This window comes from Physeter macrocephalus, chromosome 14, assembly GCF_002837175.3.
Source record: "Physeter macrocephalus isolate SW-GA chromosome 14, ASM283717v5, whole genome shotgun sequence".
Lineage (NCBI taxonomy): Eukaryota > Metazoa > Chordata > Mammalia > Artiodactyla > Physeteridae > Physeter > Physeter macrocephalus.
This window is the reverse complement of record NC_041227.1, coordinates 106,082,209-106,103,252: the sequence shown is the minus strand read 5'-3', so window position 1 is coordinate 106,103,252 and position 21,044 is coordinate 106,082,209. Positions and strand designations below refer to the sequence as shown.

Here is a 21,044-nt window from a genome sequence, read left to right as displayed (position 1 = left end):
ATTTAGAGATAGAAGTATTTTCAGATGAAATGATATGATATCTGGGACTTGCTTCAGAATAATTTGGGGAGAGGATATTAATCAAATAATACTGGCCAGGAGTTGATAATAATTAAAGCTGGTGACAAGTCCATGGCAGGTGGTTCATTATATTTTTCTCTTTACTTTTTGAATATGCTTGACATTTTCTTAATAAAAATATTTTGAATTCAGATTCCTTGGTTTCACTCCCTGTAGATTCTGATGCCGTAGATCTAAGGTGGTGCTCAGAAATCTAAACTTTTAACAAGCACCACAGGGAATTTGGAATCAAATGGCCCCTAGACCATAACCGAGAAATTAGTACAGTGACTGGAAGGGAAGAAATCAAGTAGGAGAAATTGGCAGCTTCAAGTGGAGTAGGTGCTCAAGATAAATATCTGCCAATTATATTGGATGATTGTTGACAAATAATTGCCCCAAATCTTAATAGTGTTTGTGTGTAATAATCAGTCAGAGTATGACTACTGGTGCTATTTCCTGATACGGACCTTTTTTTCTGTTAGATTTTTTGAGAGTCTCCTCACGCTCGCCACATGAACCAAGGCTAATTCCCTGATTAGATAATCATCCTTGTGAATGCTTTCTTGCTAATCACAATGGTAGGAGAGATGTCACCAGGCCTTCCAGGAAGGGAGAGCCATCCAGTTGTGACCACTAAATTGGCATCAGCTCCCACTCCACCCCTTCCAGGAGGAAAGGATCTTATAACCCTGGAAGGGGGACAGAGCAGAGAGGTGACCCATCCATCCCAGCGCTGTCAGCTCCCATTTACCTCTCACACACTCTCCACCCCCCAACTCCCCTTTTGCTTTCCACGTTTGAGACATTTTCAACTGGAAATCGCTCCAGGTCCTGGGGCTGGGAGTGTACTGAAGACAGAGCTGGTTGTGTCATAAGGCAAACTAACTGACAAGGGGACGATCCCGACATTGCTCTCAGAACATGGGTCCCTCTCCAGCCAGTAACTTGCAGGTGGCCCGCCCAGCAAAGTCAACACAAGCACTGATGCTGGCTGGGCCTCCCTGGGATTGTGAACATGCTTTCCATTCAGGCAAAGCTCTGCTGTCCTGCCAGCAACCAAAAAGCCATCTTCCAGAAGAATCTCCTCCTTCTCTAGAGCGGTTCCAGGCTTCAAACCTGTCTGGATCAGCTCATGTCTGGGGTGGTAGGTGGAAGGATCCCCAACACAACTGTGAACTGCAGTGGCCGTGCCTCTCCTGCACGAGCCAGGAAACCTCATCATGCTGCACAGATAAGGTAATGAAACAACAATAGCCAGAGATGGGCACTGTTCATATCCTGATTTTATAGAAAAAGACCTTGAAGGTTAAGGTCTCAGTGATTTATCCAAGATCACTCAGCTCAGGGTCCGAGCTAGGTTCAAGTAATCTTGCTTCAGGCTTTGTGCATTTAACTCTCTCTGAAGTTCTCTGCTACCTGCCTTGATGCAATCAACTTGCCTTTTATATCCTGTTCTACTCCTGCCAGTGTGGCCTGTGTGCATTTCCCTGAATACATTCCACTTGTACTATATTTCCCTTTTTTTCCATATTTCTTTCTTCCTGAAATGCTTTCTTCCCCTCAACTCCAATTTCACTAACTGAACTCCTGCCCGCAGCTTCAAGGCCCATGTCAACGGCACTTCTTCCAAGACACCTTTTAGGATTCATTTCTCCATTTCCATCAATTAGTGACAGTTCCCTTCTTTGCATTTTCATCACCTTCTGCTGATAACATTTTTTGTCACTCACATTTGTTTCCTTTTCTTGTATTTTTCTTATTGTAGCATTATGGCCACGTAGATACTTGCCTTAAGAATCCTGTTACATTGCAACCTCCTTGAGCCCAATGATCATTTATTATTCAACTTTGTATTGCCCCCAGCATTTACAGCAGTGCTTTTTATACAGCAGGAGCTTAAAAATCCATTGAATTGAATGTATGCAACTGTGAAAATATATATTATTTAGTTATATATAACTTAGAATTATGTATACATATAAATTAGTTTTCATTTATCCAGATATAATTAAATGTATGGGGGAGGTGAGATGTTGCAAAGGATTGAACCTGGGATTGATTAATCCATACATAATTACAACAAAAACTTCTTAAGCAACGTTTTAATTTTATCTTTGCTAAATCTGTACTTGCATATACTACACACACTGCAAATGGACTTCCATTGTGTTTTGAGTGTCTTGCTCGCACTTCTCTGCTTTACACAGATGAGGAAGTAGAGGCTAGAAGGCAGAGCTACAGAGCAGTCCAGGGAAGTTAATATGTTCAGATGCTCACCCCCAACCTTCCTTGCCCTTTTGTGATTCCGGATTGGATTGGGTGTGTGAGGAGGGAAAGGGCTGCCCTCTGGGGAGATTAATAATAAGGTCTGAAGGGTGAAGATCAAAGAACAGCTTTGGCTACAGACCACGTAGTTACCGACAAAGACTCTCTGATCTCCGTGCCCCTCCATGCCCCATGTAATCTCAAACTGCATTTTGCACCCTTTCCTGGGGTCAGCACCCTTCTCAATTACACTCCACCCTTATTTCCCCTAAGCTATACCACCCGCAAGACCATATAGGTCTGCTGTTCACTTGCCATCAGACAGCACCCCTAAGAAAAGTTTTACATAACTAATGTGAAGCCAATTTTTAGTTAGTATGAAAGTTCAGGGAAAGTTTGTCTAAACTTTTCTTAGAATATTCAAAATGAATTATCCTAACTGGGCTTCTACAGCATTTAACTTCACTAACTAACCAAGTCATAAACCTTATAAAAGTTTGCCTTTTAAATCATCTATTGCATGTTGTCTGGATTTACTCCAAAATAATCTGGTCGTAAATAGGAGTTGGGGGGAGAGTACAAATGAACCAAAACAGACCGTGAGTTGATGATTTTTGAAGCTGGGTGATGGGTACCTGGGGGTTCATTATGCCATTTTCTCTTGTTTTAGTATAGTTTGAAATTTCCCTCGTAAATTTTTTTTCTTTAAAAAAATCTATTTTGTCTTCACATTCTGCCTCTGCACAATTCTAGCGTGGTGAACGTTTCTGTTTTAGAAGATGGGGAATCTGCTACGTCTGCCCTTCTTTTTGTCCCAACTTGTCTTCTTTACCTGACCTAGCTGGTGAAACAGGAGTCTGTCTGCTTGGTGAATCTCAAATATTATCCACCGTGTGGCCAAGGAACTTTGCGGGTTGCCAGTCTGAGCGCTCAGACTTCTTTCGTAACCATTTAAAAATATTCCGTGGTAGCGGCAGTTCCAAGTTCAAGGGTTGTATTTTTACCGAGAACTGCAAATACTACCGCTGGGCTGCAAATAGAAACTAGGATGGTGGCTTGTTTGTAAAAGTCACCGTGTTCTTTCTCTCTTTCCTCATTCCTTCTCTCTCTCTCTTCTTTTTCCTCTATTGGAAAAACATCTATTGATGGACAGTTACCAAGTCAAGGATTCAGGAATTCTCTGGTGTTAAATATTTCCAGGATATCAGTAAGCAAACCTGTTTGGACTGCTGTGAAAGGCACGGTAAATCAGCACCCTGTGTCCCCTTTTGGGAGAATTAAACTCTGTTATTGGTCTGGGGTGAAAGCAAGCTAAAAACTCAAATGTGAGACCCTGTATGGAAGGTGACGTTCAGGTTGTACTTCACAGGTGTTTTGGCACCAGCGAGTCAAACAGGGCATTTCTTAAATCCACTTGATCCACAGCAGACGTCGTCCTGCACAAACCACATCCAAATATTATTCCACCCAGTGGGCAAGTCCCTGCAACCTGTCACTGGCAGGCGTCCCTTGAAAGCTGCTCTTGGGAACTTCTCCTGAGGTGCTGCCTTTCTTTACAGCTTGTCTGATTCCATGAGGCCAGAGACTCCTTGAACCACCAAAACAGGCAAACTGAAAAAAATAGAGCAGTCTAACTGGTTAGAAACCCGGGTTGTGGAGGAATATGGCCAAAGAGGCTGGATTTATGACTGGCAATCACCCGTCTCATTTTGCAGAGGAAAGACATTTCTCTAATCCACCTGTTCAATTATTTATCATGCTATGTGTTACCCCTTAATTGTCACTTGGGCAAAGCCTTTATGTTGTAAGGTGACACCCTAGTATTTTTTAATGACCTTAGGCAAAGTGATTGACACTGGATCCTGGAGTCAGATGTTCCTAGTGACGCAACTTGTTCTGCCAGTAGCAGGAAACCTTCCTGCCATGATTAAGTTAGAACTGTGAAAGCGCTAAAATGCGTTGTCAGCCTTCCTCTGATGCAAACACTTTATTATAGAGTCTAGTTGCAGAGGAGTGAAGCAACACATATCTTGCCTCCAAATGTCCCTTTTCTCTCTGGACTAGCCACTCTCTGTAGAAAAGCAATGTGTGCCAGACCTTGAAATACCAGTGATCACAGTCACGCCTTTCCCAAATGTACAGTTTTTCTGGCTCTACCCCTTCCCTCTTTTCTATTTCTTTTTCTGGGTTCATACAACAATGTGATCACAACTGATTTATGTCTGGCAAGCTGCCAGTCTCTGAACTCTCATTAACTACCCCAGTCAAGCAAAACAAAAAGCCATCCATTCTGTATTTGAACTTGAAATGGAAAATCATCTGTGTTTGCTTTTCTCGATAGGAGACTGAGATGGAGCAAAAGTGTAAGTCTATTTTTTTTGGACGTGGCCTACACTTCCTGAAGAAAATGCTTGAGAACCCGAGAGCTCTGAGTGTCAGATCCACTGTGACTCAATGCTGGATGGTCCGCATTAAAACAGCACAAAGGGCTTTCTCAGCAGCCCTGCCTGGGTTATCTCTACTACTATTCAAGTTTCCTAGGTAAAGAGTATTTTTTAGGATATCATTGCCTCCTGAGTGAATATTCTGAATTGTTACTGATTCATTAATTTACCAACATTGTACCACAAGTAATGCAATGAGACCAAACACACATAAGGCTATGTCCTATAAACATCTGTGATTAACTTAGAAAGGAAGGGGAAACCAATAGTCTATGTTGTACTCCCCTTACTTTTACACTCAAGATTCTTATATGTATTCATTCCAGATTACCACAGATATTGAGTTCCCATTCTATCGTGATACCAGAGGTACTGGAATCCAAATATATGAGGTTAACACATAGAATGGGAAGTTGACCCTATAGGCTTTTATTCTTTTTGTAAGATTATACCTGAATACCTGAGCCAGACTTAATTCAATCACAAAACATTTCTTTTCACTTCTTAAATTTCCAGTACCTCGATGTGAGTGCTCAGTAAATACTGAGCAAATGAGTGAACGAGTGAATGAATAATCAGAGACGAACCTCATCTTGGAAGGGAGCTGGTGTGAGTCAGTAATTCCCTAACATTGCTGCATACCAGACTCAATAAGTGCTTTATTTGTATTTGTGGTATTTCTCCACGTCCACTTTATTTTCCCCCTCATTCTATATCCTTTTAATTATTGCTCATTATAATAATTCAAACAATATAGAAGAGTCTAAAGAAAAATTTCTTCTTTTTCCCTGAAGTAAAACCCCAGTGGTATACCCACTTCTATAATTTTTCTTTGTTTAAATGTGCTCAAAAACACTTCCAGTTTATTTTATAAGAATGGTATTGGATGATAAATATTAGCTGAAAACTTGCTTTTTCACATAGTATATTATAGACATCCTTCCAAATTAACATTTGTACATACCAGTCTGCCTTATTCATTTTATTAGCTACATGGTATACATAATATAGAGGCACCATAATTCATTCAAAGGTTGTTTTGGTGCATGTGTGTGCACAAGCTAGCAATGCAGAAATAAATACTCATGTAGTTCTATGACATCTATAGCTATCATACATTTCCAAAAGTGGGATAAAGAGCATACACATTTAAGTTTTAATAAAATATGGCCATATTACCTGATTCTTCACCCTTACCAATACTTGTACTTATTAATCTTCTACTTTATTATAAATCTATTGAGAAATAAAATGGTATCATAATGTGGTTATTAATTTACATTTTTTGAGACAGTTTGTTTTTAAATACAGATTCTGGGTCTCACTTTGAATCTACTGAACCAGAATCTCTGGGGTCAGCGCCTGTGAACCCTGGTCTTTGTAGAGCTGCTAGGTGGATCTGATGCAGTTAGTGCATGGACAGGCATTTAGAAACCACTGATCAAAATGATCTCTTGGTTGAGACATAAGCTTCTATTATTTAAAAACAAAACAAAATCCTCAAAAGCAATAAGATCTGGTTAGTAAAATTTGTGTGTTGCATAATCATGTTATATTTTCTATATGACTTAAAACTATACACTTATTATTTTTATTTTTTTTACATCTTTATTGGAGTATAATGGCTTTACAATGGTGTCTGTACACTTATTTTAGATGTTGATACAAATCTCAGCTTACCACCTTAACTTTTTAGAAATGTCTGTGTCCAGTCAGAAAGAACAGTAAAGCATAGCTGTAGGCATAACCCATTTTAAGACTTTTGAAACATCCTTAGCTGCATGGCCAAGGGGCATAGAACCCTAAGGGTGGGCATCCTATAGGAACCTCAGGGCCCAGGGACAAGATGGAATTGAACGACAAAGACTTGGATCTGTTTGTGAGTTTTATTTCTGTCAGGTATGACCTGTTGGATCACAAGCAAACCATTTCACCACTCCAAGCTCCCACTTCCTCATCTAAAAATGAGAATAATATTTCATACAGCTTCTGGAAGGAGTTAGCGAGGTGATGCAAGTGAAAATGCTATGTCTACATCTAAGCACCATGTAAATGCTAACCGGCCCTCTATCAGATAGCATGATAGCTTTAAGGTTTTTTTGAGGTATATAAATTTGGATAAGTATATGCTGAACACAAGGAACTTCTGATTAAGAAAACCAAACATTGATATGTACATGGATTTGGAGGGGGTGGGTTCCTGACAGATATGGCCTAATACAAATTCCTGTGTCAACTTGTTTTCTCTCAGTGTTTGCCGTTTCACTCCTGGGGTAAACTGCTGTTTTTCTACTAATGTCCCATTTAAACTGACTTTCTTGCAGCGTCTGTAGTTTTAAATGTCATAAAAACTCACTCAAATCACACGTCAGCTAAGCTTTAAAATTAATTTTAAGATAGATAAAAGTACTACCTAATATGTTGAGTACCAGTCTTTGACATAAAGTGCTTTATATCAATTAACTCAATTAATACTACAATCCTATGAGGTATACCATTAGTATTCCCATTTTGTTGATGAGGAAACTGAGGCATGGAGAAGTTGACTTGTGCAGAGATACACAGTGAGAAAGCTGAATTTCAAGACCAGGTGCTTTGTCTCTAGAGTTCATGGCTTTAACCACAGTGTTACACTGTCTTCAGGGAAGATAGGTATTGATATCATGAGGAGGAAGAAGATTTTAGTTATGATAATATTTTTTATTCATGATCCCCATAGAACTCATAGATTGAAGTAAAGTGTCTCTGCTCCTTTAGAACATGAATGTTTGATCCTCTGGTGATAAGTTTGAGCCCTGTGGATATTGGAGTTATTGAGCCTCTTTGCTTGGACAGAATTTTGCAATTGATAAATCCCCGTAACAAGTTCTTTCATTTTTGTCTTTCGATGATCCGGTGAGCCGGAGAGACTGAAGGCCGGCTCTCTCCATGACTGTTCAGCATTCACTCATGGTATTCCCTCTGGGAGTATCCCTTATTGCTTCTTCTTACTCCCTGCACCTGGCTAACTCTTCTAATTGTCTTACTCTCGTCAAGTCACTGCCTTAAGGAAGCCTTCTCTGGTTCCCCCTAAAGTGTAAGTTTTTCTGCTGTGTGCTGTTGTACCCTGCCTCCAGTTTCAGGCTGAGGCTGGCTGTTATTCTGAGTCTTGAGTTTTTCACACAGGAAACTCAAGGAGGCTGGGAATGAAAGCACCAGCTTTGGTGGCAGACGAAGCTGGGTTCCTGAGATGGTCCCAGGTTCGCTAATAAGAGTGTGTAGATATTTGGAAAATGCTGCATATTAGAAGAAGACCAGGCTTCTGGTGGCAGATGGTTCAGAGGTCGTCTGCATTTTCAGTCCTAGCTTCTCAAAACTGTTGACTTGGTCTTTAGCGTTAGCTTAGACTCTTGACCCTGTGTTGCTCAGCTTCTGCTGGGATGTTTGTTCAAGAATCAGGTATTGAAAGGTTACCATGTACCTGGGAGTACAGGCATTGCGGTTAAGTAGTAGACCCTACTCTACTAGCCGTGGGATCTCAATTACTTGGCTTAATCTGTCTCTCAGTTTCCTCATCTGTAAAATACAGATAATATTAGGATCTACTTCATCAAGTGAGAGTATCCATTCAAACAAAGCTCAGACAGTAATGTTTAGAGTATAGTAAGTGCTTGGTAAATGCTGTTGTTCACATTATGAGTTAAACTCCCAGTCTCTAGTCTGGGAGCTCCTGGTCTCAGAGCACTTCCCTAAGAATTTATTTCTTGCTGCTTTGCTTTTTCAAAGCCCAAATCGAAATCTTATATTTCCACTTTAATCTCCCATTTTCTAGCCTGCTCTGCCCTATCATGTCCCAAGTTCTGGTGGGGCATCGCCTTTCTGAAATATATACTTAAAAGTGAATGTTATAACCACTGGAATGACTAAAATGGAAAATGAAAAAATTGATGGAGATGTTATGCATCCAGAACTCTCTTACAGTGCTGGTAGGAGAATAAATTGATTCAAACATTTTTGAAAACTGGCAGTAAAGCTGAACACATTACCCATCCTTTATTTAATTCAGGGATTCCACTCCTAGGTCTTTCTCAACCTAGGAGTTGTGTATGTATGTAAACTAAAAATCGTGTAGAAGAAATTTCATAATAGCACAATACTAGTTATCCCTTGCTGAATAACAAATTACTCCAAAACGTAGCAACTTATAACAACAAACATTTATTATCTCAGTTTCTGTGGGTCAGGAATTTGCGGCTTAGCTGGATGAAGGGCCAATTCACCCATTAGGCACAGTACGTGCAGTGCCTGGCGCTTACAGTGCTTGTCAGTACAAATTCCTTCTTGTAGTAAATGAAAATCGTCTTTTTTTTTTTTTCCTCAGTGGAGGAAAGGGTCCATGAGACATGAGTGCCAAGATCCCACTAAAGTCATAATCACGTAATGCAGCCCTGGTTGAGGGTCTCTCGTGAGGTTTTGGTCAAGCTGTCTTCTGGGGACACAGATCCACCTTCAAGTTCATTCAGGTAGTTGCTGGCAGGTCTCAGCTCTTCTGTAGCCGTTGGCTGGAGGTCTCTGTGCCTCCCCGCATGGACCTCTCCATGGTGGCCTGAGTGTCCCCACCAACATGGCAGACGGCTTCCCCCAAAGAAAAGAGGGAGAGAGAGGCACCAAGGTGAAAGTCTCAGTGTCTTTATAGCCCAGTCTTAGAAGTGACATACCATCACTTCTGCCATCGGTCACACAAACCAACCTGAGACAATGTAGCAGGTATGTGAATATCAGGAGGCAGGCATCTTTGGGGGCCTCTGGGAGCCTGGCTACCACAAGTACTATCTTTAATAGTTAGAAACTAGAAACTATCCAAATGCCTATCAAAAGCAGAAAGGGTAAATAAATGATGGTGTATTCATACAGTGGAATTCTACACAGACATGAGAATAAACACTTTATAATGACATGAAACAATATTGATGTACCTCATAAACATAATATTGCACAGAAGCCATGCACAAAGAGTACACACCTCACAATTCCATTTATATAAGGTTAAAAATCAGGCAAGACTACTCATGTGTTAGAGTGAGGATATCCTCCTGGAGAGATAATGACTGGAAGCAGATTCAAGGGGGGCTTTTGAGGGACCAGCAATATTTGTTTTTTTCATCTGGTTCCACAGGTGTGTGTGTGTGTGTGTGTGAAATTCATTCAGCCATACGTTTTTCTCTATGTATATTATACTTTAAAAAGAGTTTTCTGAAAATAGGTATTAGAACACCTTTTTTGGTCTCCTTTTCCTATCATTCTGGAAATGATGTCTGTCACAGCTAAGCATAAACCCGCAATAACTATAATCTCTGGTCAGCAAATTGGTCTGACTCAAGGCATCACCAGCTGTGAAACCTTGATTGGATAAACCACTTACCCTCTCAGAACTATAGTTTGCTTACCTGAGAGTAGGGTGGACATGCACTTATAGCCTCAAAGTGTGGTGGAGAATATTGAGTAATATCAGATACACTTGAGCCCCATCATATACAGGGTCAAATAGTAATGTAAAAAATCGAGTGTAAACAAATTACTTTTGAAAATTACTTAGATAAGCCTTAAATCAGTAAGATGCCCTTGAGGCTCAAAAACCAGGAGGAACAAGGAATTTACTTTTTTTGCTTCTCTTTAGATTCTTGCTCTGGTCTTCCTTTCTGGGGGGCAGCCTCGGATGAGATTGGCTGGACTGGGGATGGGAGGAGGGGAGGTGGGGCGGGATTTCTCACTCTCCTGATCTCTTTTTTATTAAAGACACATAATTGAATTTCTGTATTAAATATACCTTTACAATGACTCCAATGTATGTGAAAGCACCAAAAATTATAACAATATTAAGAAAATGTAAGTTATTATTCATATTTGGAACAGGTGTTTTCCCCAGATTATTTTGGTCTAGAGAGCCTTCGTGGATAATGTCAAGGTTAAACAAGTGACTAATTAAAGCCATTTAAGCAAAAGAGGGGGCTGCTCGATGCTTGATGGCATGTTGGGACAATAAGTAGAGAAAGAAGCTGAGGTCAACATTAGATAGAAAAATAACAATTTTGCAAGAGTGTAGTACTTTATAGATGACAAAATTTAAATCATTTCTTTAAAACTAAGCTTATTTTAAAGATGAGGCTTAACTTCTCAAGATCACCTGACTAGTTTAACAGGAGAGCTGGGATTCATAACCAGATCTTCCTAGTTCAAAACCATAACACGGTACAAACCAGGATCTCTGTCTCTGTCTCTGTCTGTCTGTATGTCTAGTGGTGGTGGTGGAACAGAGAGGTAGGTCTGAGGATTTGTGATCTGGCTCTCCTGGGCTTATCTGGCCTTAGCCACCTGCATGATCTATCTGACCTTGCCATCTTCTCTAGGCAAGGTTTCCTAGATCAACCAAGATAGTGAGGTGGGGAGAGCAGAGTTCCCTAGATGGCTGTGTTTCTCACCTGGGCAGAGACTTGCTGCCCAGGATGGGGTTAAAAGTTATTCCTGTGCATTCTAGGATGTATGCGGTTTAGGGAAAATCCTTCCAGGTGAGAGTTGGTTTCTGATCCTCCAGGGTAGGGCCAGGTTATCTTTTCAATACATATATGCCTGCATCATGCTTATGCATGCATTTAACACCTGCTTGTCACTAGATCATCAAACCATTTGTAAAGACAAACCTTGACCATTAAAGACATATGTTTTGAGATGATTGTGATATCATGATTCAAGTCTGGGTTTATTCTCCTTGTGGGAGTTGGGAGCCACAGTACATAGTATTATCTCTGTGCCTTACAGCTCTGCAGGTGTGTACACCTTTTTAATGTGACTGGAGACTCCCTCAACAGGGAAAGATCTTCCTGTATTTACTAGAAGAACCCAGAATTAGTCATTGCAAAGTGGCTTAGGGAGGAGGGTAGGGGTGGGCTCAGTGGAGGATCTTCTCCAACTCCTCACATATAGGAGAGATATCTCTATTTCCGGTATGATCCGATTTCAGTCTTAAATTGTTACAATTTAAGTCATTCCATGGGGTTTCTTTTGGGATTCTCAGGTAGCAGCATGAGGCCCCCTGGTGGCCTGAAATAATTCACAAGTTTACTTTTCAAGCAGTTGGAAGGGCAGGCGTGGCTAGAGAAATATTATACAAAGGTAGTAAATACTCACCTGGACCTGGTGCTTCCAGTAGAGGCAGGGTGGAGTAGGATGACCTATTTTGGGAGAGGTGAGAACTAAAGAATTTTCTTTTACGAGATTAAAACAAACTGTAATTCTGGATCAAACACTCAACACTTTCTGATTTTTATTCTTTCGTTCATTTAGCAAACACTTATTGAGTACCTAATCTGTGCAGGTCATTTTATTAGGGGTGTAAAAATATATGACACGTTATGCACTTCTAAGGAGTTTTGGAAGAAGATAAAACATTTATGGTACTCACGTGGTAGAAAATGAAAGTTGCCATCAGAGAATAAATAGGTAGAGATTCTTGAAGGAGCAATTCCTTTCAGATAAATGGGAACCTCTGGGAAGAGGTTGCACTTAAGCTGGGGCTCTAATGAGAAGGATTTGGATATATCTGAGTTGGAGAGGGAAAGGATGGCATTATCTGAGAAATTTCTTCATCAAGCAGTGGGGAGCTTTTGGATATCTTTGAGCAAAAAAAAAAAAAAAAAGCATGTCAAAACACAGTATCCCTCCCGCTGTCATAAACACAATGCCATACACTTGCATTTGGTCCAGAGGGGTGTTCATCTGCACGTGTTCAAGATAATTGTATTCAACAACTCCAGTCTTTCACCATCTGACCTTCAAAGCCAGGAGAAACTAGGTCATCAGGGTGTCTCCCCTTAACAAAACCACCTGAGCACCAGGGAGCAGTAAGTGCCAGAGGGCTCCTGCCACATTTAATTAAAGTCCTTGATAGAATGCCTTTCATCGAAAGTGCTATGCTAGGCTTGTTTTGTTTTGCTTTGTTTTTCCAAGGTCTAGGAAAGGCTTTGTGCCTATCTTTCCACTCTAGTTTAATACGGTTTAAACGACATGAACCAGGGATATTTCTGGCTAGAGTTATGGCGTAGAGTCCTAGCTGCTCAATATTCGCAGAATTCAAGCAGTAACGTTATTTGCCTTGTATTATTGCTAACACAGTTAAGCAGCCTGAGAACCTACACAATGCCTGGTATATAGCTGGTGCTCAAAAATATGTTAAGCAAATATTTAACAACTGATCTGATAAATATGTAACACACATTTAACAACACATTATAAAATTCCTGACCCAAGGCATTGATTTCCTAATTATAATGGCATATAAATCTTTTAGAATAAACATAATTCATATCATTCTTCAGAAGTCGTGAAAAAAAATGATGTGATAAAAAATATAAATCTTTTAGTTAAGTTAGGAAGAAGCAACATGCCCATTTGAGAGAAATGCAATTGAGATGTTTTTGCCAATGAGGCAAGGAAAGATGGGCCATCTGGAACTGCAGTAACAGTAACTACCATGGAAATAACCATTTAAGAAGTTTCAGCAGCAATGAGTATTTATTATTTTGAATAAAATGTACATTAAACTTTAATATAAAAATCATCAAAAGTGCTATATTGGATTATTTTAATATTAATTTATCCCCACATGTCATCGAGTAGCTACACATTTTACCTTTTTTTTTTAAACTTCTGACACAGCATTACGATCATCTAAAAACTGCCCAATGTTAAAACATAAAAAATATTAGTTTATTCTTCAAGAAAAGTACCACCAGTGACGAGTTACTGAAAGTGAAAAATAAAAGAGACGCTAGAGAATCAATTTTTTGGAAAAAAAATGATCACAGAATTTCACAGGAGTATGCAAAGTTCAAGGCCGTTTAGACTCTCAGCAGAACATTTTTATGATATAACACCCTAATAGCATGGGTTATCTATTTTGGAGGCAGGTTGCTGGTGTGCCAGAACTCATCTTTTGCCTGCTTTCCAAGGTGAACCCAATGTTGTCTAATGCCGCGCACCTCCCATGACCCCTAAAATGTTTCATGTAGAGGAAAAACTGATTTTTCAGTCTTAGAAATAGCCCTTAGTGTTAAGTTTGTCATCGAAGACACAAGTCATTGCTCACAGACGAGAACCCCATCCATCCTCCACCCTCAGGCCACCCCCATGCCTCTGGTCTGCGGCAATGCCAAGTGCATCCTCTCCCACACCAGTCCTGGGTGCATTGGCTGACGAAGTGAGAGCAGGTCCTTCAGACCACACATTCCGTTTGGTCTCATTCAGTCCTAAGCAAACAAGCTTCTCTGATTTGCCACGAGAGCCGTCTGACTCTCCCGCCTCTTGGCTTTCTTGCTCCTCTGTCTCACCTTCCAGCACAGGGCGCTGGAGGCTAACAAAAAAAGTCCCAATGACAGAAGGACCAGACCTAAGATGGAGATGATGGAGCCATGGGAATTGAAGCTGTAAGCCACGGCAGTGACCGCTATCCCGGCGATGAGGACCACCACGGCGAAAGGAATGATGCAGCGGTAACAGGAGAGCTCAGCGCCCCCCGTGGCGGCTGTCAGCTGAATCTCATTGACCAGGGGGACCATGGTGACCATGACTTCACCATTGGAGCTCTTCTCCATTGCCACTGGCTTGGCAGACTTCGGGGTTCCCAGGATCTCCTTTATGGGCTCTTCGGTCATTTTTACAGTATGTCTCCTAGCTGAGTTCACAGACTAGACCTGGGAGGTCTCACCAGGGTGGAAGCTGTGGAGGAGAAGACAGGAGATGCCAGTTAAATGCATCAGAGTAAGCCCCACAAGTAGGAGTAAAGCGCTGGGGGAAAGACCACTGTGTTCTTTCCTCTTTATTTTTTTTTTTTGGTATGCGGGCCTCCCTCTGCTGTGGCCTCTCCCGTTGCGGAGCACAGGCTCCGGACGCGCAGGCCCAGCGGCCATGGCTCACGGGCCCAGCCGCTCCGCGGCACGTGGGATCTTCCCAGACCGGGGCGCGAACCCGGTTCCCCTGCATCGGCAGGCGGACGCGCAACCACTGCGCCACCAGGGAAGCCCAGACTGTGTTCTTTTCTAGGAGGCATGGATGCATGTGAACATCAACTTTAATATATTGTTTTCCCTAATTGTTTGCATTCTCTTTGCATTGAGAAGAAAGCAAGATAAAGCAGAGAGCCATAAAGAAAGGGAAGATATAAAAAGCAGGAAGCACTTTACAGTGCTTAATACACTCTGGCGGTCTGCAAATGTTTTACAAGCTTTTCTGCTTTGTCTATTGCTTTTCTTTCCTCTAAACACACAGAGAAGCCTCAATCTTAATCCCAAAACAGCCTCATTCAAGAGGAGAACACGTTAGAAACAACACTTCGCACAGTCCCTTCCACGCTCCCAGCAACCTAGACCCTGCCGGCGTTTCCGGGCATAACATGCATTCTTTCCAAACTATTGCCCATTCACTGTGCACCAAAGCAACGTCAAGACCAGCAATCAGAGTACAAATGATGTTCTTCTACATCAACTGACAGTTAACGAGTCTTTATTGTTGTAACTATTAAATACAGTGACACATGCATCCTGGGTCCATGATGGGGGTGCAGTTCGGCAAAAATTCAGGGACATAAGGCTAGGATTTGTGATCTAAAATGCGGCAATATCCTCTGATCCGTTTGAAAAGGGAAAAATAAGAAAAATAACAATTTTGGGGACAAAATTTTGTGCTTTTTTATGTTAAAGAGAAGATCAATTATTACGATAATTAGCTGTCAATTCACAAATTTTCCATTAAACTCAACAAGGAATTTTGATATTATGCGTACCACATGTTTTTAAAAAAATAAGCATACTAGATAAGCATAAAGATTTACAAGTTCATTTTTACCCCACGCTGCTGTGTACAAAAACTTGCTGCGCTACGCTGTATCTTTCTAAATATTTTGAATCTGAACATTTCAGGGTGAAATCTGAGAGTCTCGATCAAAAGCCTCTGGTTGAAACGCCATCTCCGAGAAATCAGTGAACACCCTTCTCTTGCTCAGACACGGTAAGTCATTCTCCTGTACCGTCGAGAAGTGATCCAGCAGCTAAAGGGTTGAGTAGTTATAGTTACTGAAAGCATTTAAAGGAAGATACTGGAGATGATTTCAGTGAGATGAATACTTTGATCATATTAAGCACCCACTGAAAACTAATTCAACACTAAATCAAACCTCACAGTTTCTTCCTTGCTCTGGGAGGTCAAAAATATCACTCCTTGTGCAATGAACTAAAAGTTAGAGCTGCCTATTTGCATGGGATTTTTAATCACCAAATTAATCACTGCTGTTCAATGATACCTTAAATACTGGCTAGGCCAGTAAAAGGATATTTGAGATTCTGTCTGAAAGAAAAAAAAAATCTTCACCCCAAAGCTGAGACTTCAGCTAACCTGAAAATGAAGCTCCGTCCCCCAAAGGCTTACACTGACCCGTACCTCCGAGAGAAGCAATCCATTACCAGGGAGACCACTGGACTTGGGAGGGAAGGAACAGCAGCGTCTGAGCTTCTTCTGCGACCTCTGGGAAGACAGCCTGTAACAGCACGTCTGTCAATAAAGTGACAGGACAGGGATCTCCTCTGGGGAAAAGAAAAGATATAAAATACTATATGGTAGGTTTTAGATCCTGGAGCTCTTTCTTTTACTCTACCTCTTCCTAAATGACGCTTGTCTTTCCCTCTCTCTCTTTTTATTTCCTCCCCCGCCGGATTGCCCCTCCCTACCATTTTTTTTCTTCGTTCTTTTCCTTGCCAGCAGATTCCGAGTTTTGGCTTCCCCCAGCTCTGCTCAGTGACATGATAAGTCAGAATCATTCTAGAGTCCCTAGAGACAGGAGGCAGCTTTTACTTTTATTTCTCTTGCAGCATTTACTGAGTGCACTGCTTTGCATTACTCATTTTTTCCCCAGCCAACCTCCAGATCTTCCTCCCGCCCAGCAGGCATTTTCACAAGAAAATCCCAGAGTCAGCGTTGCAGACCCAGCTGAGGGGACAGAGCCGAAGGGATAGACACTTTTAGGGCGGCAGGAACAGCTGTGAAGTCATCGAGCAGCTGAATCCAGCCTCTAAGCCAGCAAAAATCTATGTTCCCAGGTTTCCCGAGTATTCTTTCTTCATATATGTGTGCTGGCCATCTGAAGCTTAAACCACCCTCCCTCATTTGATATTAATTCATTTAGGAACAAGGGTGGGAGATACAAATGTCTGTGACTAAGGGGGAAAAAACAGTCATTTTGATTTAAACATGATTACTACTTGTGCTAGGAAGTAACTTCGGCAATGCTGAAATCATCATTACCATCACTGTCATTATAGAGCACCTGCAAGGGGCATGCATTAACATTAATTCTCACTAGTTTACAAATGAGTTTATAGATAGTTTATAAATGAGGCTCAGAGAGGTTAAGTAATCTGACAAAGTTCACGCAGAGAGAAACCCTTGGTTTGAACTCTAGGCCTTAAGGAGCACACACATTTTGTAAGGAGCTTGTTAAATGTAGATTTAATAGGTCTGTAGCAAGCTCCTGGCTGATGTCAATCTGCAGATCCTTGACCCACTTAAAGGAGCAAGGTATTTTAAATATTCAAACGTATATGGCTTGACATGTCACGCTCTCAAAAAATAAAGGTCTATTTCCCACCCCTTGTCTGCAAATGGACTTAGAGCTTTAGACTTTCTCACAGATAAGCTATTTAAAATTTTAAAGTCCCAGATTGTCTTCTGGAGGGAAAAATGAGATAATACTGGGTGACTATTATAAGTTCACCCCTATACTTCTGTAGCGAAAAGTTATCCATCCTCTATTTTTAATCTATACAAGTTTGAATAATATCTTTTTAATTGATACAACTAATACTACAAATATAAATTAAATCTTGAAAGAGATTTGTTTTCCTTCTTTCTCTCGAGTTGTTAGATTTCTCTAACTTCTGGTGGAGGGCATGGATGTTCTCAGGCATCTCACCTCTGTTCTACGATAGCCCACTCTTTCCATCCTTGTCTAGAAATCATACCTTGGTGATTTTGTCATAAAGGGAGAGGGACCAGAAGTCCTTTTTTTCTAGAATGGAAATCAGAGAAAGGGCTTCTTCATTAAAAAGAAATACAGTTGAAAAGTTCCTGAGGTCTGGCTGAGTTGGGAGAGCCCAGCCTGCTGAGGATGATGAGTACCTGGAGGGCCTCGGCCACGACTATACTATCCTCAGACTTTAAAAATGTGGGATGTAAAGGGACACATTCATCCTCCAGGAGGAGTGCTGTCACTTGGTGTTTGAGAAGGGGTACTTAGAACTACGGCATTTCAGCACTTGCCAGCAATGCCCTGGGAGGACAGGGATATCGGGAGCCACGGGCCACATAATTGGAGGTTCGTGAGAAGCTCCTTATGAGAGCAGCAGTCTTCCCACTGTGAACTGTGGCCTTCGGGGGCAATTCCTCTTTACTCCCTAGCAGGGGCTGCTTTCTCCCCAACATAATCCAATAACCCCACTGAAGCTTTGAATATCATCACCCTTTCCCGTTGACCATGTTCCCCCATTGTCAAAGTCAAAGGTACATGATTTGAACTCCTTCCAGAGAGAAGCCAGAGGCACCTTTTTTTGATGGTGACCTCTTGGCTGAACTTATAATGAGGGACAGTGAATGCATCTGTGCACTGGGAGCAGGGTTGGTCTGTCGTTATTGCTCCTAATACCCAAGCTTTCCTCAGCCCTTTGAGGCTTCAGATGTTACATTCACCCTAATTCTTCTTCAGAGTATGTGCATCTGCCCAGATACACAGAAGAACATCTTCAGATTGCTAGTAGACACAACTGATGGTTTGTATTGATAAATACAGAGAAGTAGAGAGCTTTGGGATAAAGCAGAAATTATATCTAAAGAATAGATACCTATCATTATACCCAAGAACACCTGCAGTTTTAAATGATTCTTACCTCTTCAAATTAAAATTCAAAGAACTCCTAGTGATCAATGCCTGATGTCTTTGAATGATTTGTCCTCCCGTCTCTCTGCACCTATAAGATATTAAACATTCCTGAGAGTGCCTTAAGAGACACCTGCCCCCAAATGCAAAATCTCATTCACAAAGCAACCAGCCTTCTTTCTGCAAGACTTCTTTCCGAAGGGAGAGGAAATCTTTCTGGTTCTTTTTAAACAGAAGGCACCAGGAGATTCCTTTAAGCTTGGAGAACTTTTCAGAAAGCTTCTAATTCATGAATTAAATCTACAGCCTGCTACCCCACCCCACCCCTCCAAAGACATTCCACATTTCTTTCCCAGTTTCAAAAACCCAGGCAAAGATCCTTACCTTTCCCAGACAGAATTGGACTGACACAGCTGCCAGCTCCCGGCCAGGCCAACAGCTAGCCAGAGACGGTGATGCAAATCACTATGCTAGGGACTGTAAACAAAGTACTCACCAAGGCTTAAACACAATTAAGGGACCAGAGAAAAATTGATGAGAGGAAATTCCTTAAGTGCTGTTGTATTTTCTTCCATATTTCCCTCTATGAAAATGGAATCCATGTATCTTTTTTTTAAAGGGACCCAGGTTTGGAAAGAGTGTCCTCTTTTGTTTTTCTTTCTTTGTATCCTCATTCGGGCTTCCATTTTCAAGGTTTTCCCTATCCAAAGGCCCCATTCTGATGCTATCCCTCTGTAATACTGTGAACCTGCAGAAAAGAATTTGTAATCCTTGTTCTATACTTCTAGGAGGGTGTGGGGTTGGGAGAGTATGTGCAGTGAGGAGTGAAAAGGCAAATTAATTTTTTCACCATAACAAGCAGTAATAAGAGGAGTAAAGGAAGAAGAGATCCATTGATGGCAAAATGGCATTTGGTCCCTTGTGTGGACCCTCTCCCTAAAGCCAGAGGAGAGGCCTTATCAGTGCTGTTAATCAGAGAGGGGCAAGGCACCATGGAAATGGTGGTACACAGGAAAATCACATCTCTGAGCAACTGAGCTAAACTTCCACCAAAGGCATCATAAAAAGCAGAATTAGGAACACTTGCTGTTCTGGAGAAAATTCCCCCAAATTTAAAAAAAATCTCGTTTTACTTAGAAACAAGCCAGAAACAAAGTTATTTAGGGAAGGGAGATATAGAAGTGGAGGAGGACAAGGAAAATCGTGAGTACCATGACCAAGAGGAGATTTTGCCTGTTTCCCTTCAGTAGAAGCCAAAAGCATTCAGTTTCTCAATTAGAAAGAGTACTATTTTGTTCTTACCATTGGGTCGATGCTGTTGAAGACCTGGAAATTTCTCCTTTGGGAACACACAAACTTTTCATTTTGTGAAGAGCACCCCCATGTGCATTCAATTACTCTCCCATATTTACTTTCAGTTTGCTTTTGCTTGGTGTGGTTGATTTGGCTAATTTTCAGCAGGCCTGAAGATGCCAGTTCCTCCCGGTTCTCTGTCCAGTCGCCACATGCCTTTGATCTCCGTCATCACCCAGTCCAATTGGATTCAGTGAGATTTGGGAAGCTGGCCAATTTTTCTTCTTTCCAATGCTTCTTTTAAGGGTGTGTCTGCATTTAAGCTCTGAAATCATGGACATTTTGGAAAGTGATCTGTGCTTGTGTGTTCACTTTGGATAACAGGTCATATTATTTCTACTCCTACCCCTGCCCCAAAGCACTTCTCTTTGAGGTCTAGGACATCAAATAGGGAGATCTGATAGTAACAAGTAGAATAATGGGTATGCCTCAGATATAAGTATACCTTTTACTATTTGCTGGTCAATTTTAAGGTACCCCAAACTCATAAAATCCACACAGATATAGAAAGGAAAACACATCTTTTAGATGTACACTCTAGTCACCATTCTCTTACCCGTTTTGTTCTGAGTCACTATGAAAGATTGCAGAAACATAAAAAACCAGAATTGCTGAAATCAAATAACACGGTGGGACCTTAGGGAAGGATGAATAAACTATCTTTCACTTCATCAAGAACTAATTGTCATTCTGGCCTCAGATGAGAAGAGCTGATTTTCTTGTTTCAAAATCTGAGTATATACTAAAACAGCTATGATAACATCCCCATGTATCTGGCACAATCCTTTTTATTTGTGTACATTATTTTTTTGGAGGCCTAAGATGAGGAAGCTCAGAGATAAAGAGTTACAGCAAATTGGACTGACACTTTCCCAAGACAAGTGCACAGCACTTGGGTCAGCTTCCCCTACTGGGCTATGGATCATGTATTCAGGGGCTTGTATGGCCCACCATTTTTGCCTTTT

At 41.2% G+C, this 21,044-nt stretch overlaps 1 protein-coding gene across 4 annotated transcripts; it reads right to left on the bottom strand.

The window, feature by feature from the left end:
* Window positions 1–13,379: 13,379 nt before the first annotated feature.
* On the bottom strand, window positions 13,380–20,217 carry TMEM100 (transmembrane protein 100). 4 transcript variants are annotated; one of them, XM_055090274.1, is made up of 6 exons: window positions 20,029–20,217; window positions 19,223–19,474; window positions 18,737–18,817; window positions 16,526–16,625; window positions 16,239–16,381; window positions 13,380–14,522 (listed from the first exon to the last, which is right to left on the bottom strand). In XM_055090274.1, the coding sequence occupies exon 6, from the start codon at window positions 14,456–14,458 to the stop codon at window positions 14,054–14,056; it is 405 nt and encodes a 134-aa protein (XP_054946249.1). In that variant the 5' UTR covers window positions 14,459–14,522; window positions 16,239–16,381; window positions 16,526–16,625; window positions 18,737–18,817; window positions 19,223–19,474; window positions 20,029–20,217; the 3' UTR covers window positions 13,380–14,053. The 4 variants fall into 4 exon arrangements, with proteins under 4 accessions (XP_054946249.1, XP_054946250.1, XP_007121212.1 ...); XM_055090275.1 differs by lacking the exon at window positions 16,526–16,625; XM_007121150.3 differs by lacking the exons at window positions 19,223–19,474; window positions 20,029–20,217 and adding an exon at window positions 17,816–17,862 and having other exon boundaries at window positions 18,737–18,751.
* Window positions 20,218–21,044: the final 827 nt, after the last annotated feature.

What these genes read in the sequence shown, in the direction of transcription:
- TMEM100 (XM_055090274.1), bottom strand. Translation starts at nt 14,458, where the DNA reads ATGACCGAAGAGCCCATAAAGGAGATCCTGGGAACCCCGAAGTCTGCC.